The sequence below is a fragment of the Prionailurus bengalensis genome, chromosome B1 (assembly GCF_016509475.1).
Source record: "Prionailurus bengalensis isolate Pbe53 chromosome B1, Fcat_Pben_1.1_paternal_pri, whole genome shotgun sequence".
Classification (NCBI taxonomy): Eukaryota; Metazoa; Chordata; class Mammalia; order Carnivora; family Felidae; genus Prionailurus; species Prionailurus bengalensis.
This window is the reverse complement of record NC_057344.1, coordinates 161384645-161401205: the sequence shown is the minus strand read 5'-3', so window position 1 is coordinate 161401205 and position 16561 is coordinate 161384645. Positions and strand designations below refer to the sequence as shown.

At 42.5% G+C, this 16561-nt stretch overlaps 1 protein-coding gene and 1 pseudogene across 1 annotated transcript in view; one reads left to right on the top strand and one right to left on the bottom strand.

Annotated features, from left to right (window-relative positions):
• Positions 1-11506: 11506 nt before the first annotated feature.
• CEP135 (centrosomal protein 135) overlaps positions 11507-16561 on the top strand; it is a 70402-nt gene continuing 65347 nt past the window's right edge. The window contains exons 1-2 of the mRNA XM_043604498.1: positions 11507-11654; positions 15065-15222. Coding sequence (XP_043460433.1) covers positions 15110-15222 — 113 coding nt within the window. The 5' untranslated portion in view covers positions 11507-11654; positions 15065-15109. The remainder of the gene's footprint in view (positions 11655-15064; positions 15223-16561) is intronic.
• LOC122479312 lies at positions 13199-13332 on the bottom strand (annotated as a pseudogene).

Here is a 16561-nt window from a genome sequence, read left to right as displayed (position 1 = left end):
TGATCTTGAGTGGTGCCTGGGTGGCTCAGTGAGATAAGCATCTAACTCTTGATCTCAGCTCAAGTCATCATCTCATCATTTGTGGGTTTGAGCCCCGTTGGGTTCTGTGCTGATGGTGCGGAGCCTGCTTGAGATTCTCTCTCCCTCTCTCTCTGCCCCTCCCCTTCTTGTGCACTCTCTCTCTGAAAATAAATAAATAAACTGAAAACTTTTTAAAATAAAGGAATAAATAAATAAAATAATCTTGAGCTTGTGTACCCATCAGAGTTCTAGGTATTTCAAAAAGAAACGAATTTAATTCATTAAATTATGTGCTTAAAAAATCAGTGGAAGGTCCAGGGAGTCATAAGTCAGAGGGCCACCACTGACTTTCATCTTCAAGATCATATCACTACAGTGGCAATCCATGGCTTCCACCACTGCTATCACATAGCTGCCAGCATCATAGCTTTCCTACTCTGAGCTAGTAATAGGGAGAAGACAGGTACAGGTTCAGAAAACCAAGTCACCTGTGGATGCAGGAAGTAGATGCTTACTCCCTCTAGTAGCAACCTAAACATATCTTGGTTAGAAAGAAAGCTCTACTTTCTAGATGGCTAGTAGTTTGTAATTAACCTTGAGCACTACGTGTGAAGCACTATGGTAAGAATGTGTTATTCAGTTTAATTCTCACAACAAGCCCACTTAGCGAGGTCAAACAGTTTTCCCAAGGCCACGCTGCTAAGAAATGATGGAGCCACAATTCAAACCCAGGTCCTATTATCAGATGTGCTCTGTGACCGTGCAAAGAAAGAGATGTCTGCTATCTCTCCACTTGGGACACAGCAGGGAAGAGAGGCTCCTATCCTCAACCGGTCTTCCAAGATACTGGTTTGGAATCCTCCAAAATGACCTGGGTTGAACCCCATTACCAGTCCTGGAAAGGAGACATAGTGGGTCTTGTTTCGTATTCTTGCACCAATAATCTATTCACTAGATTGGTATGTGTCTTCCCCATCATAATCAGACTGCCAAAATTATTTCTTTTTTTAATTTAAAAAAGAATCATATTACTGCCTTTTAAAACATTGATGAATCCAATTGATCAATCACCAGCACATTCCATTTTACCTTAGCACATTAGGATAGCAGAGGCTGTATTGGCTATATGCTGTAACACATCAAAAATAAAATAAGCATGAAAGCTTTGGGAATTACTGGAATGGTATCAGATATTCACATAAAAGCCCAAAAGCCTTGATGAAATGCCTTGTCATCATCCAATCTTCATTATTCAGTATAATATAGCAAGCATTTAAAAGAACACTGTAAATAAATTAATCTTATAATTTAATCTCTGTTCTATTTTAATCAGATGTGATCCTATCAAGAAAAGCTCAAAAAGTGACTAAGCATCTTAACAAGTTTATATAATAGTAAAGTTTTTCTTAAAGATATTTTATGTAATCTATGTTATTTGATAACTTACTATTCAATTATTTATTCATTCATCAAGCATTTATTGGTGACCTGCGATGCTACAGAGATGAGCTCAAAAACCTCATCGTGTAATGGGAGAGATAGAAAGTAAAAAGATTCAACCAAACTGCTTGTAGTCATTACCTTTAGGGAAATGAATAAAACAGGGGCCAGATCAGAGAAAATACTAGAATCTTCTTGGGGACTTGAACTTTGTAATCTCCTATATTGTTTGAATTTCTCCACTAGCATATACTAGTTGATAATTTTGAAATATGGTAAAATGTAGATGTTAATAAGGTTAATATTATAGAAATTATCAGCATGATTTTTCTCTTTTGCTTTTCCAGTTTACACAAGACACCAGCCAGTCTCAGGAGGAGATTAAGAGATTTGTTACAGAATGAGAACATTGATTGCATACTGGGTGCCAGGCACTGTTCCAAACAATTTACATGTAATGCAGAGGGAAAGATCAGGTTCTGACCTTCAAATAAGATTGTGCAGCCAAACAATAGCCTCAAAAAACAGGTTTTTGGGGCACCTGGGTTAAGCATCTGACTCTTGATTTCAGCTCAGGTCATGATCTCACAGTTCCTGAGATTGAACCCTGGCCGGGGGGGGGGGGGCGTTGTGTGTGGGGGTCTGAGCCAACAGCATGGAGCCTGCTTGGGATTCTCTCTCTCTGCCCCTCCCCGTTTGTGCTCTTTCTCTCCCTCCCTCAAAATAAATAAACATTTAAAACAAAAAACAAAACAAAACAAAAAAAAACAGGTTGTTGAATTGGGAGGGGATTTCCTAAATTCTTTTATTAACCTTCATCCCCCAACCACTAGAAACCAGGCCTGGTTGACTAGACCATTCTTTTTTTTTTTTAATTTTTTTTTTTTCAACGTTTATTTATTTTTGGGACAGAGAGAGACAGAGCATGAACGGGCGAGGGGCAGAGAGAGAGGGAGACACAGAAGCGGAAACAGGCTCCAGGCTCTGAGCCATCAGCCCAGAGCCTGACGCGGGGCTCGAACTCACGGACCGCGAGATCGTGACCTGGCCGAAGTCGGACGCTTAACCGACTGCGCCACCCAGGCGCCCCGACCATTCTTTCCTTGAGTGGAGAAGACATCCTGTTGGGGACCTCTAACTACTCTGTGGTACAAGGAAGGTGTGTTACTAAAGAAGCGGGGAGGGAAGCCATTCCTCTTCAGCCCCGGAACTGTGGGAGGAAGAGAGCAAGGCAGGCCCAGCACAGTCAGACACTTGTGCTTAGTACGCAGTATAGCACTGGGGAAGACAGCAAAGGCAAAAGGAGTTCCTTCCCTCCCTTTGTCCATCTGAGACTCTGAGAAGAGACCTCATTGCAGGCTGCTTCATGTCTACCCAAGAAGGGCAGCATGGCCAGGCAGAGAAAAGTCATGAAATTTAATCTCAGAGTAACCTATACTTTCCAAATGTGACTGGGAATATCTGAGAACCTGGCTGGGAATCTCACAGTGCCAGTGAGTTAGGTGAGGGATTGCAGGATGAGATGGGATAAAAATGGGAGTCATAGCCAGTCAGAGGATGTAATAGTGGGAGGAGACCAGGGAAGGCAGAGTCAGAAAGAGCCATCAGAGAGGCAGAAATAGAGAGACAAAGAGATATCCATGCATCGCACCAGCCACAGGCTTCAGGGCAATGCCAGCAATGTCAAGAGCATCTAAGTGGACAAGAGTAGAAGAGGTTCCCAAAGACAGTGCTCCCCTTAGCCACAAGGTCAGGCAACTCCACACCTCCCCACATGCATACACCCAGTTAACATCTTGGAACTGAAAGGGTGGAAAATCTGACAGACTAAGCTTTTATTTTCCAAGACAGACTAACATCACTTTTTAAAGGGAGTGTTTAAATTATTGGATCAAATTAAGTTTAAACCAGGAAAGGCTAAATGCTCATTGTTTTTACCAGCAGGGAGGAATGGAGGAAAAAGGCTGGATTAGTTAACAAAGGGACTACGACTTCTCCCATATTTCGGAAATGTGGTATGAGTTAAGTTCACAATCCTGCTAAACAAATTTGAAAATCAATTATAATACAGAAAATTAAATGCTATGGAAAGAAGCACAGGGTGCTATGGGAGCTCTACACAGGAGAAGTAATTGCTGTATTGGATCAGACCCATAGAGGATCCAGCCCAGGAATTGGTCTTTCCAGTGAAACCTCGAATGCTGAGCGCTAGAGTATGGAGCATGCTGATTTTGACTTTGCATTCCATCAACTGGAAAATTGAGGGTATTCCTTGAAATATCACCAGCTTCTCATAATATCCCATTACATATTTGGCATCCATTTATTTCTCCAACGCATCTTGAACATTTTTATACATTTGCACCATCTTTCAGGGGCTTTTCGTCTCTGTAGAGGATATTTCTGAAACTTCTGTTTGTCATCATCCAATTTTGATGAGTTAGGAAGAGTGAGATAAGACAGGTTCTGTGTATCAGAATCTTCCTCTTCAAATAGTTTTCCCCAACTTTGAGGGGAAAAAAAAAAGAAGCCAAAGTATACTTATGTTCAAAGTACGTGTGGTTTGCTCAGAACGGCTCAAAATATACATTTTATTTCCTCACATGCAGTTCTTCCTCTTGCCCCTAGAAATAACTCCAGCATGACCCATGACTTTTTTGGTGTCTCTTAAGTAGAATAAGTCCATGGCCAGTAATTAAAATATCTAGTTCCCTGTCATAAACAAAACTTTAAGCATGGCTCAATGGTCAATGTTTTCGCCCTTTCCTAGCTTGGGTTTGCTGCAGAGAGAGAAGATAAAGGGAAGTGGTCACTTACTTTCCCCTTTCCTGCCCCCATGTCAATTCCTCCTCTATCCAAACTGCTTAAGAAAGTAGGGGAGGGGAGGGGACAGGAAAGTTCTTACTTGACCAGTGTTGCTGTGAACCAATGTCTGCTCTCTAACCAGTATTTAAACCCCTTTCTTTTTGGTTGTGGGTGCTTTGGAAACCCTCCTCCCTTCTTCCCTAGGGCTCTCTAACCTGCAGCTCACTTGTGAAGAGTCAAGGCATCCCTATTCCCAGAGGTCTCTTACTCCTCCACCCTGGAACTGGCACTATCTCCAGCTTCCCTTCCTGCAGACTTTCCTGGACAGGACCCTTTCCTGTGAGGTTATAGTTGTAGACCACAGAAATCCCTCTAGATCATTTAAACAGAAGGGGCCTTCAACCAGGTGGTAGGAGGCTTACAAAAATTGTTTGGAAGGGCTAGAAGAACACGCTCTAGGCAAAGCTTCTAGAAATGGCTCCCACTGCCAGGATCACACCACCTTTGTGGTCAGGAAAGCTTTCACCAATGCTGCAGGATGCTCCTGAAACTACCTCTGCCACCACCCATCCAAGCCAAACAGGTGCCTCACATTCTGCTGCTCATTCTCCTTCATCCAGTTCCTCATGTGAGTCTCATATGAGTGCAGATGACAGTGGGAATTCCATTCAAGGGAATCCATGAAACACAGCGCTCAGCTCTCTAGCCTCCCATACAGGAAAGCACACCAGGAGCCTGGAGCAGATACCAAGGGACGCAATTCACAGGATCTGGTACAGGAGCCAATATCTTTGCTCACGTGAAGCTCATACCTGGTTGTGGGAAAGATACAACAAACTCCGAGAGGGTGTCCTCACCTCAGGATTCTCTCCTTTGCTCAAGGAACACTATTAAGTGGTTCCTTTAAATCCTCTCTCTCTTGATTTGAGATGAAGAGACAAGATCTCCCAAAATTCTTGGATCATTTTTTACATTCTATTCCATGCTAATAAACCCCTAATTTGGTCTAGGAATAAATCACAGCTGATTCAGGCCTTCTTTGCCAGGGACCAGTCTCAGGGTGGGCATGGGACCCAGTTCTGGCCAACAAAGGGAACTCTACTAGGGGATTCTGGGAGACATTTTTCTCTCATAGGGGAAAGAGGCCTTTGAGGCAAAATCCTTTTTCTTTTTCTTGTCATGCAATCCCTCACTTCTTGTATTGGGTGTTTTTGCATGGAGACTGGTTTCTTAGAGTTGTGACAGCCATCCCAGGAGACAGTGAGGCAAAAGGTCTTAAGATAAAAGCCATCCACTGAGAAGAGAAAGTGGAAGAAGAGAAGTGATCAAGTCTTGATGGCACCACTGAACTGCAAACCAAACTAGGACCTGCTACTGTCAGGGTTTTTTGTCAAGTGAGAACATGAAACATTTTGATGACTTAACCAATTATTAATCGGGCATTCTGATAATCACAGCCCAATACATGTTGACTGACACCAAAGCTGAGTCCTGGGGACCCGTGATAAGTAAGAGAGAGAGAATGAGAGTCAGTTTGGGCCTAGGAAAAGGATGCAAATACAGCCCAAGTCAGCAAGTAAGTATTTTCATGTTTCTGCATAGTTAGGACTTTCTGAGCAGGTTTTATCAGAACCTGGGGTAAAGAACAAGCCTTAGAAGTTAAAATATGGCTATGACAGAATACAATGAGAGAACTGAGAGATTTACCTCCCAAGACATATGTATTTACCTTTCAGAGGTAGCGGGAGGGGGGCGAAACCCAAACCAAGGGGACATCACAGGAGTTATAGACCAGGAGAGGCTGCTCTTGTCTTTCCCCTAGAGGCATTTACAGTTGACTCTTGAACAATATGGGTTTGAACTGCCCGTGTCCAGTTACATGCAGATTCTTTTTAATGTTTATTTATTTTTGAGAGAGACAGAGACAGAGCACGAGTGGGGTAGGGGCAGAGAGAGAAGAAGACACAGAATCTGAAGCAGGCTCTAGGCTCTGAGCTGACAGCACAGAGCTCAGTGCAGGGCTCAATCTCACAAACTGCAAGATTATGACCTGAGCTGTAGTGGGACGCTTAACCTACTGAGCCACCCAGGTGCCCCTACATGCAGATATTTTTTTGATAAATACAATACAGTACTGTAAGTGTATTTTCTCATATGATTTTATTTTTTCTTTCTTTTTTTGATGTTTATTTATTTTCGAGAGAGAGAGAGAGGGACACACAAAGAGAGAGAGGGAGAGGGAGAGAGAGAGAGAGAGAGAGAGAGAGAGAGAGAGAGAGAGAGAGAGAGAATGAGTGGGGGAGAGGCAGAGAGAGAGGGAGACACAGAATCTGAAGCAGGCTCCAGGCTCTGAGCTGTCAGCACAGAGCCCGATGCGGGCTCAAACCCACGGACCGTAAGATCATGACCTGAGCCAAAGTCGGACACTTAACAGACACTGAGCCACCCAGGCGCCCCCTTATGATTTTCTCAATAACATTTTCTTTTCTCGAACTTACTTTCTTGTAAGAATACAGTATATAATACATGTAACACACAAAATATGTGTTAATCCATTTAATATTATCAGTAAGGGTTCTAGTCAATAGTAGGCTATTAGTAAGTATTAAGGAAGTCAAAAGTTATATATGGATTTTTAACTGTGCAGGAGGTCCGTGCCCCAACCCCCATGTTGCTAAAGGGTCAAACATACTTATATTCCAGCAGGTAAGAACCCAGGAACTTTCCTTTCTCTTCCCAAGGAAAATGAGTGTACCATAAACAGCAAAGGTTTTTCTCCCTTTTTCAGGAGGGGAAGGGTGAGCACTGTCCCTCTCAAATATAAACTCTCAGATTCTCAATTTAAAGGGGCTTACTCTCCTGCACTACAGAAGCCAGCACATATTGAGCAACATGTGGCTTTCATCACATCACTTTGGGGGTTGGGCAAGGGAACCCATAGTTATTGATGTAAGTAATAATAACTTTGGTCTCTGCTCCGGAAACTCACGTTTGCCTTCAGGGTAATATAAATAAATATAGATATTAAAAATATATCAGCCATAGTAAGAAGACTTTATTTAGTAGACTTAGTAGAAGTTCTTTACTGGTGAATATGTGACTCAGTTACTAAAAAGGCTAACGTGATACTGGATTGTGTTGTATACAGTGAATGTGCTGTGCAGGTATATGAAGAGAAAAAATATATCCCAGTCCTCAGTCCTAATCTGATGCAATCTTTTCTGGGTATACATTTTAGAGGAAAACAGAGAAACTAGAGTTTCTACCTCCAGAGGAGGTAGCCAGACAAGTTATGGACTTGGAGACCATGTCATTTGAGCAAAGGTTGAAGGATCTGGGGTATTCTGAAGGGTCATCATACATATGAGGGAGAAGATTCACTTTCTTCTGATTGCTCAGAAAAAAATGCTGACACTCAAGGAGAAGCAGATTTTAGCTTCATACAAAGAAGACTTTTTCTAAAAAAAGCTTTCAGTGATGCACTGAGCTGCTTTGAAAGGTAGTGAGTTCTCTTATCATTAGAAGTAGGAGTAAGTGGGGTGGCCATGTGTTGGAGAGGTTGCACAGAAATCTGTGTTTCTGTACAAGTTGGTCTAATTGAACTTTGGGGACCCTGGCAACTCTGTGTCTCCACAAAGTTTAATTGGTCATCATCTGAATATTCTCCTTTTTGGCCATTGTCCTATAGAGTTCCCTTCCTTGACAGAGTTGTTTTCATTTCCAGACTTGAAGCCAACACTCTATCACTTACTTCGTCACTTCTGGTAAGTTAATCTCCTCAGTATAATAGAGATACCTATACTTCCTATTTCATAGGGTTATTAGAGTGATTAAATGAACTAGTACCTGGAAAGCATGCCCAGCATTTAGAACAGAACCTAACAAGCACTTGATACATAATGATTAATATTAGTTTATTTGTATCTTTGCTTATTGTCTTTTCCTGCCTTTTACTTGGCTACCTACTCATCCTTCACACCTCCATTAGTTCTAATTTGTATGCTTCTTATTTTCAATGAGTTTGAGTCCTTGTTCACACAGTAAAGAGCCATGTGATGAATTAAATGTTCATATCTTTGCTCATTTTAAAATCATTTTCCTACTATATTCTATTATTTATTAGTTATTTTGCTGTCAAGTTATAGGAGCTTTGTATATACTAGGTCTATGATAATCATTGTAAATATTTTTCCAGCTTATACTTTGTGTTTTGACCATAGATATTTGACCTGCAAAAAGAAAGTTTTTAAAAATACACGTTAGTGTTTATCAATCTTTTCATTCATGTCATTCATACATAGCCCCTACTCCTCTATTCTTATTGACTCCAAATGGTGATTAAAAGGTGTAATCCCTTGCGCTAGTATTATGAAATGAAAAGTTCTGATATCTTTGTAGACACACAAAAGAAACTGCTATGTTATTAAGATGCTTTAGCATTCTGCTTTTAAAAGTGACCCTTTCTTGGAAATAATTTTCCAGTGTCTCTGCTGCTAAAGAACAGCTTCTCATAACATCTGATCACTTACACAGCGTGAGTGTCTTTTGTAGCCAAGTCACTGGAGGCTCCACTGCAAGGCTCCAGACAGACGGGAACTTATTGTAACCATTATCCTTATCTGCCAGTAAACATCAGGTTGCCAGCCAAACCACACACCTGTAGCAATAGGGAAACTGAGTCCCTGCTGCTTAAATAAAGGGACCTGAATTAGCTAGGAGTCATATTGACATTTTAGCTCCATTTCTTGGCAGTCACCAAAGAAAGGAAACTATGCTGCATTGGACTTGGTGTCAGAAGATCTGGTTCATTCAGCTCTGTTCAATTCAGTTCACCCTTCCTGACCTTTTATTAAGTGCCAGTCACTCTGCTTGGTTATAGGCAGAAAGAAGATCACATTAGTCTTCTGTGTAGTATAAAGAGCTCATAATCTAACAGGGGAAACAGGATCATCATTGACTACATCAGTTAATGATATTCAGATACACAGAATATATTTTGAAAATACACAGAAGAGGGGCAGGTATCTGGGAGGATCAGTCTGATAATGCATCTGACTTTGGCTCAGGTCATGATCTCATGGCTCCTGGGTTCAAGCCCTGCATCAGGCTCTGTGCTGACAGTGAGGAGCCTGCTTTAGGTTCTCTCTCTCTCTCTCTCTCTCTCTCTCTCTCTCTCTCTCTGACCCTGCCCCATTTGTGCACTCTCTCCCTCTCTCAAAAATAAAAATATTTTATGGGGCGCCTGGGTGGCGCAGTCGGTTAAGCGTCCGACTTCAGCCAGGTCATGATCTCGCGGTCCGTGAGTTCGAGCCCCGCGTCAGGCTCTGGGCTGATGGCTCGGAGCCTGGAGCCTGTTTCCGATTCTGTGTCTCCCTCTCTCTCTGCCCCTCCCCCATTCATGCTCTGTCTCTCTCTGTCCCAAAAATAAATAAAAAACGTTGAAAAAAAAATTAAAAAAATAAATAAAAATATTTTAAAAAGAAAAAGAAAATACAGAGAAGAAACCTGGAAAAAAAACCTCAACTTATCTCTGTTAAGTTTCTCCTAAACATTATCTGCACATACCTACTTGTTTCCTGGTGAGTTATTTTTATTCACAACACTTTTGACACCAGATGAGAGGTTTTTTTCCCTCCTGACACCAAATACAGTGTCTTTTCCAAAACCACTTCTCTGAGGGGTCCATAATTCAATTAAGTTCTGACTCTAACTACCCAGAGTTACTGCAGACTCCACGGGTGAAGGGCTCAGTCCTACATGACTACTCCTACTTCAGATCGCAGTCACAAGTCCTGGGCCTCCCATACTTTTGATGGACCAACTATACATGACCTCTCTCAGATTAGATAATTTATTAGAATGGCTCACAGAAGTCAGGAAGGCACTAAGAGAGTGTAATAGGTTGAATGTTAGCCCTCCAAGAGATATGTATGTGTGTGCAAGGGACCCTGACCTTAGGCCCTGGGGTCCAGCAGTGAGCCTGACTCTGGTCTTCCATGTCCCATGGAGTGAAACTGGCCCATAACTGCAGTGTTTCACCCACCTTTTTGAATATATTTTATTTCGATTTTTATATATATATTTTTTCAATATATGAAATTTATTGTCAAATTGGTTTCCATACAACACCCAGTGCTCATCCCAAAAGGTGCTCTCTAATTACTATGGTTTAGGGCAAAGGGAAGACCAGGAGTCATCTGGACTGATGGCTGTTGCACAGCCATTCTGCTATGATATTTATTTATGCCTCCCTGTTTTCAAAAGGGAGTTCAGCAAAAAAATGTGTTTACTGTACATATTCAAGACTACAATAGCCATCTAGAGTACCTAAGTCACTGTCTCCTAGAAATACCATGAAACAACTCATTAAGGCACGTGGGAAAACAAACAAGACACACACAATCGAAACGATAATATATGGATGGCTGCAAAGTTATTCACAACCCACAGAGCAGTTACATGACATACTGAGATTAAGTACCTTTTCTGAGTGGAAGGCCTACTTGGGAGAGTAATGAACAGAAAGAAATTGAACTCCTCTCTGATCATCCAGAAAGTTTTAGGGGAAAAATGGAATTCTAGGATTTGACGACCTATACGTTTCCTCAAGTAAGCGAGCTCTCTACAATCGGTTTATTTCAATTTAATTCCATTCACAAACATTTATTGTGGTAGGTGCTAGAGAGTATGTCAGCTGAGTAAATTAATCTGACTCAAAAAATTCACAGTTGGGGGCAGCAGGGAGAGACATGCAAATAATTACGTTTTCATGGAGTGAGCTATAACTCATGGAATTAAAACTTAATGATGTTGTACTCATCATGATGGTACAAGTATAATAAATGTGTCTACTCAGAGCTTTACAGGGACATGGATGTGGCGGCAATAGTCAATTTTATTGGGTGGTTATCAGGGAAAGTAGCAAAGAAAAGGTGATTTTTAGGTTGGACTTTTCGTGGTCAGCAGGCGAAGTTCAGCTAGCGTGTGGAGGCTTATTCGCTGCAGGGACCAAGGGCACTGTTTTAACCCTCAGGCCAGTAGACTGTCAGCGAACCCGGCCAACGTGAAGATCACCGCTGGCATCCGCTGAGGTTCCGGGTTTGCCCGCCGTCAGGGGGCGCCGTGGCCGCGCGCCGTCCGGCCGTTGCGTTTCCGGGCTCCCGTGCCCAGCGCCGCCATCGGCCGCCGCGCGCTGCGAATCGCCTGCGGGTCCCGTTACCGGGGTAACCGCGGCGCCGACTCCGCGCAGGCTGGGACCTTCTCTCCGCGCCATTTTCAAACTGTCCCAGAGCCGGAGCCGGAGTCTAGGGCTGAAGGAGCCAGCGAGAGAGGCGAGGCCTGGGAGGTGATGCGGCCGCAGGCGGAGGGAGCGGCGGCCGGAGGTGCGGGTGAGTGCCGCCGCGGGGAAGGGAGGCCCGGGCGCGCCGGCGGCGTCCTCGCCGTGGCCTCCCCGCCGTGGCCTCCCCGGCGGTCCCCGCGGACCGGGCCCGGGCGCTGCCGGGAGGGAGGCCGCGCGGCCGCGGCAGGAAGTGAGGCCCGGCAGGGCGGGGCGCGTAGACTCCCTGCGGGCCCGCGTCCGACACCCCTTCACTTCGACACCCGGCAGTGAAGCCGCGGCCCGGAGGTGGTCCTGGAGCAACTCAAGCCGCCGGGTTTCCTCCCGCGCCCCTGGTCGCGGGCGTTTGTGCGGTGCGTGCACACCTGCCTGCTGCCAACTGATGGGTTGATTTAAAAGTTAAAGTGCCCTGTTGAGTAAGAACAGTACGTGCTCTTTGTAAAAAAAACAAAGCATCCCAAGGTGTAGGACTAGAGCCGTTTGTTTACTTTTGTTTTGCATTTTCGAAAACATCCCCTGCCCTTTCCAGTCTCTACTATTTTAAGTTTGGCACTGAAGGACTTGGAGACAACCTAACTTAGCTTGGCCTTTTGTTTTGTTTTGAGCCCCTGTGCAGATGTGCACACAAGTCACTTTTGTAAAAACAAGATGTACTGGCTTTCAGACACCTGCTTTTCCCCAGAGTCAAGCTAGCGAGTGGTTCTAAACACATATGCGTGGAGGACCTCCAAACTTAACCTTTTTATATGGTTGTGCTAGAAAATTTGAGGAGAGCCACAGTGCTTGGGTGATGTAGGTGGGGGAAGACAGCAGCCCATAGGCGAGGAAAGCGTAATGCATGTTTTTTGTTCTTCTTGGGGGATATTAATCTTTTCTGTCTGCCCTGTGTTTCGGTGATTTTTTGATTCATTTACATTCTGCCTCAGCCCGGATGTGAGGAAGTATTATTTCTGGGTAACCAAAGTTGGTAATAGACAAAGAGGAGAAATATTTGAGTGGTGAGGCCCTGCTAGTTCTTGGTTTGACAGGTGTTTTTCTTAATTTTTTTTAATGTTTATTTATTTTTGAGAGACAGAGACAGACCTGAGTGGGGAAGGGGCAGAGAGAGAAGCAGACACAGAATCTGAAGCAGGCTCCAGGCTCTGAGCTGTCAGCACAGAGCCCAACATGGGGCCTGAACCCACCAACCGTGAGATCATGACCTGAGCCAAAGTCCGACCCTTAACAGACTGAGCCACCCAGGCGCCCCTTGACAGGTGTTTTTCTGATGTCTCCAGGAGTTTCTCCTGACCTGCATCAATCAGGTCCCTCTTGTGGAAGGAACCTAGAAAGTCCATGGAGACACAAAGAAAAGGTTAGCAAGAGCGTGGAGAGAAAAGATTTGTAGAAAGGAGTAATCAAGGGGCGCCTGGGTGGCGCAGTCGATTAAGCGTCCGACTTCAGCCAGGTCACGATCTCGCAGTCCGTGAGTTCGAGCCCCGCGTCAGGCTCTGGGCTGATGGCTCGGAGCCTGGAGCCTGTTTCCGATTCTGTGTCTCCCTCTCTCTCTGCCCCTCCCCCGTTCATGCTCTGTCTCTCTCTGTCCCAAAAATAAATAAACGTTGAAAAAAAAATTTAAAAAAAAGAAAGGAGTACTCAAGGAGAGGTACTACCTTAGAAGTGATTTGGTAAGTTGCTGCAGCTTGGTATAGATACTACACTTGATCTTAGCCAAAAGGCCAAGAAGGATTGCACCTTGGTAGAGAAACAAGAGTGCTGGACCAGGACTCAAGAGACCTGAATGCCCACCGATTTGTGGCTTTGTAGTTTGGGAAAACTCTCTAGAGGCATCCTTTCCTTGCCTTTGAATTGGGAGGATGTCTAGTAGGCCCTGTCTCCCTTATAGGGTAAGTTGTGAGGATGAAATTTTGCATGTGTTCATATACATTAACATTTTATAAATTGTGAAAAACAATAGAGCTGTAAAACAAAAGTTTAATATGTCTTAGAAATATGAGTACTAGCACTATGTTTACCTGGTGAAGGTTAGAAAAGAGCAAAGGTTCTACACAAGCAATCTTTGGATAACTCCATTTTAGGGCAGATTGATAGAGAATATATTCATAAGCATTGAAAAAGGCAAGGATAAAAATATGTGTAGAACTACTTTATGTGTTTGTGTCTTTTTTCATGGAAGTAAAATTTACATGGTGAAATGCACAGATCTCAAGTGTACTATTTGAAAACCTTTGATAAATGCAGTACACCTGTGTAACTGGTACCCCAGTTAACATAATATTTTCATCACCCCAGAAAGTTCCTTTTTAAACCTTCCAGCCAGTCTCCACCCACTCTGTTGACCCAGGCTGACCCAGCCCACAGCTGTTCTGATTTGTATCTACATAGTTTCATTTTGCCTGTTCTTGAATTTCATGTAAATAGAACCATACAGTATATGTGTCTGGCTTCCATTGCTCAAATGTCCAAATTAATTCATGTGGTTGACATGTATCAGTAGATTCCTTCTCTTCCATTCCTGAGTAGGATTGTGTCAATGCCTCATAGTTTATTTATACTTCTGCTGTTGATGGACATATATAGGTTGTTTCCAGTCTGGGACTATTATGAGTAAAGTTATGAATATTCTTGTAGAGTCTCTTTGTGGATGTTTATTTTCATTTCCTTGAGTAAATACCTGGCAATAGAATTACAGAGTTACAGGGTAGAAGTTTGTTTATAAGAAACTGCCAGACTTTTTTTCACAGTGATTTTACATTCCTGTCATCAGTGTGAAGATTCCATTTGCTCCAGATCCTTGACAACATTTGGTCTTGTGCTTTTTATTTTAGCCATTCTAGTATGGGTGAAATTGTATACCTCATTGTGGTTTTAATTTGTATTTCCCTGATAACTAAAGGTGGTGGGCACCTTTTCCTATGATTGTTCCCATTCAGTTACCTTTTGCAAGGTGCCTATTCTTTAGCCCATTTTCTTTTGGATGGGCTTTCTTATTGAACTGTAAGTGTTCTTTATGTACCTCATATATAAATCCTTTATCAGATACTGTGAATATTTTCTCCCATTCATTTGTTGTTTTGTTTTCTTAATGGAATATTTTGATGAGCAGACATTTTTAACTTGATGAAGTCTAAAAATTTATCAGGTTTTTCTTTTATATTTAGTGCTTTCAAAAAAGGCTTCTCAAAAGATTCTCTGCCTACCTCAGGTTTGGGAAAATATTCTTCTTTGTTTTCTTCTTTATTTTTTTAACTTTTACATATACGCTTATAAAGAGAGATTTATTTTAGTGCAGCAATGTGACTATCATAAGCATTGCATTTAAATCAATCTAAATATTCCAGAAGGCTGCCTACCTGAAGAGAAACAAAAAGTAGTTGATTCATATTAAAATAATCTTTCCTTCTTACCATGACACAGTACTAATAACTATAATAACAGTAATGTTTTACTCCTTTCTTTTAGGGCTTTAATTTTGGGGAGTGAATAAAACTACTTTTGGAAGACAAGATGACTACAGCTGCAGAAAGAAAGTATATTAATATTAGAAAAAGATTGGATCAGTTGGGATACCGCCAGACTCTGACAGTGGAGTGTTTACCTTTGGTAGAAAAACTTTTCAGGTAAAGATGAAAATACAGTTCTAAACCTGTGTGATCCTTAATCCCATTTATCTAGTTTCTTTTTTTTTTTTAATTTTTTTTTTTCAACGTTTATTTATTTTTGGGACAGAGAGAGACAGAGCATGAACGGGGGACGGGCAGAGAGAGAGGGAGACACAGAATCGGAAACAGACTCCAGGCTCTGAGCCATCAGCCCAGAGCCTGACGCGGGGCTCGAACTCACGGACCGCGAGATCGTGACCTGGCTGAAGTCGGACGCTTAACCGACTGCGCCACCCAGGCGCCCCTCATTTATCTAGTTTCTATTGAACTTCGTGTTACGGTGAAGAAATGGGTGGATTTTTTTGGTTTTTGTTTTTATAAAGTCCTTCAATCATCTGAAGCTCATTATTCTTAGATCCTGCTTCCATATCATCAGTTCAGGTCCTCCACATTGCAAAACTCTCAGGGTCACCATTCACACTATACTGTTCAGAGTAGACATTTCTGAGAGTTTTCTCTGTGAATAGAATTACAGTTTTTTTATGTGATTTTTCTGATACAGTTGGGAGTTCTATGTCTGCCTCTCTGGTCTTTTAATTACTGTGATTTGATAATAGTTCTCCATTATGTGGTTGGTCATTATTTTAGTGGTTACATGTTACTTTAAGTGAAAGATTCTGTGTGATTTTTGTTCTTTTCTACATGAGTTGTTACTGTGATTTGAGACAGGAACAGGGAAATTGCTTGGGAAGCTTTTGCAGTAGGGCTCAAGCTGTGATGATGGTAAGGAGAGACTGGAGGGGGATACTTGGTGGTCTTTATTATGGCTTCCAGAACTCTTCATGATGTAGTTCTAGATTTGCGATTCAGGGTTGTAGGGTAAAGTGTGTTTAACTTTCAAAAACTGGGAGACTTTTTATATAGTGATTTTGTTCTACAGCTTCATCTCCCATGTGTGTAACCATCTGAAGCTCCCCAGACATAAGTGTACTCTCACCCTTGATCTCCATGTGTCATTCTGTCTGCCTGGGAATTCCCTCTCTCCTCTCCCTCCTGCCCATGCTCATTTAGCTGTAATGGCCTGCAGGAGTCTGTCACATCTGCTGAATGTTACCTTCACTACTTAAATCATTGTTGGAAACTTGTTCTTGTGTTTCCTTTAGAATGCAAACTCTTTAAGACTAGAGACTGACTTTATCTCTGCTCTACCTAGGACAGGCTGAACATATAGTTGGCACTGAAATAGTTGTTGAGTTTATCATATAGTATTAAAACCTGACAAACTGTCATTGGATAGAAGCTCCATGATAATGTGTTCTATATTGTGTTCCCTGCTCAGTAAATACTGATGTATGAA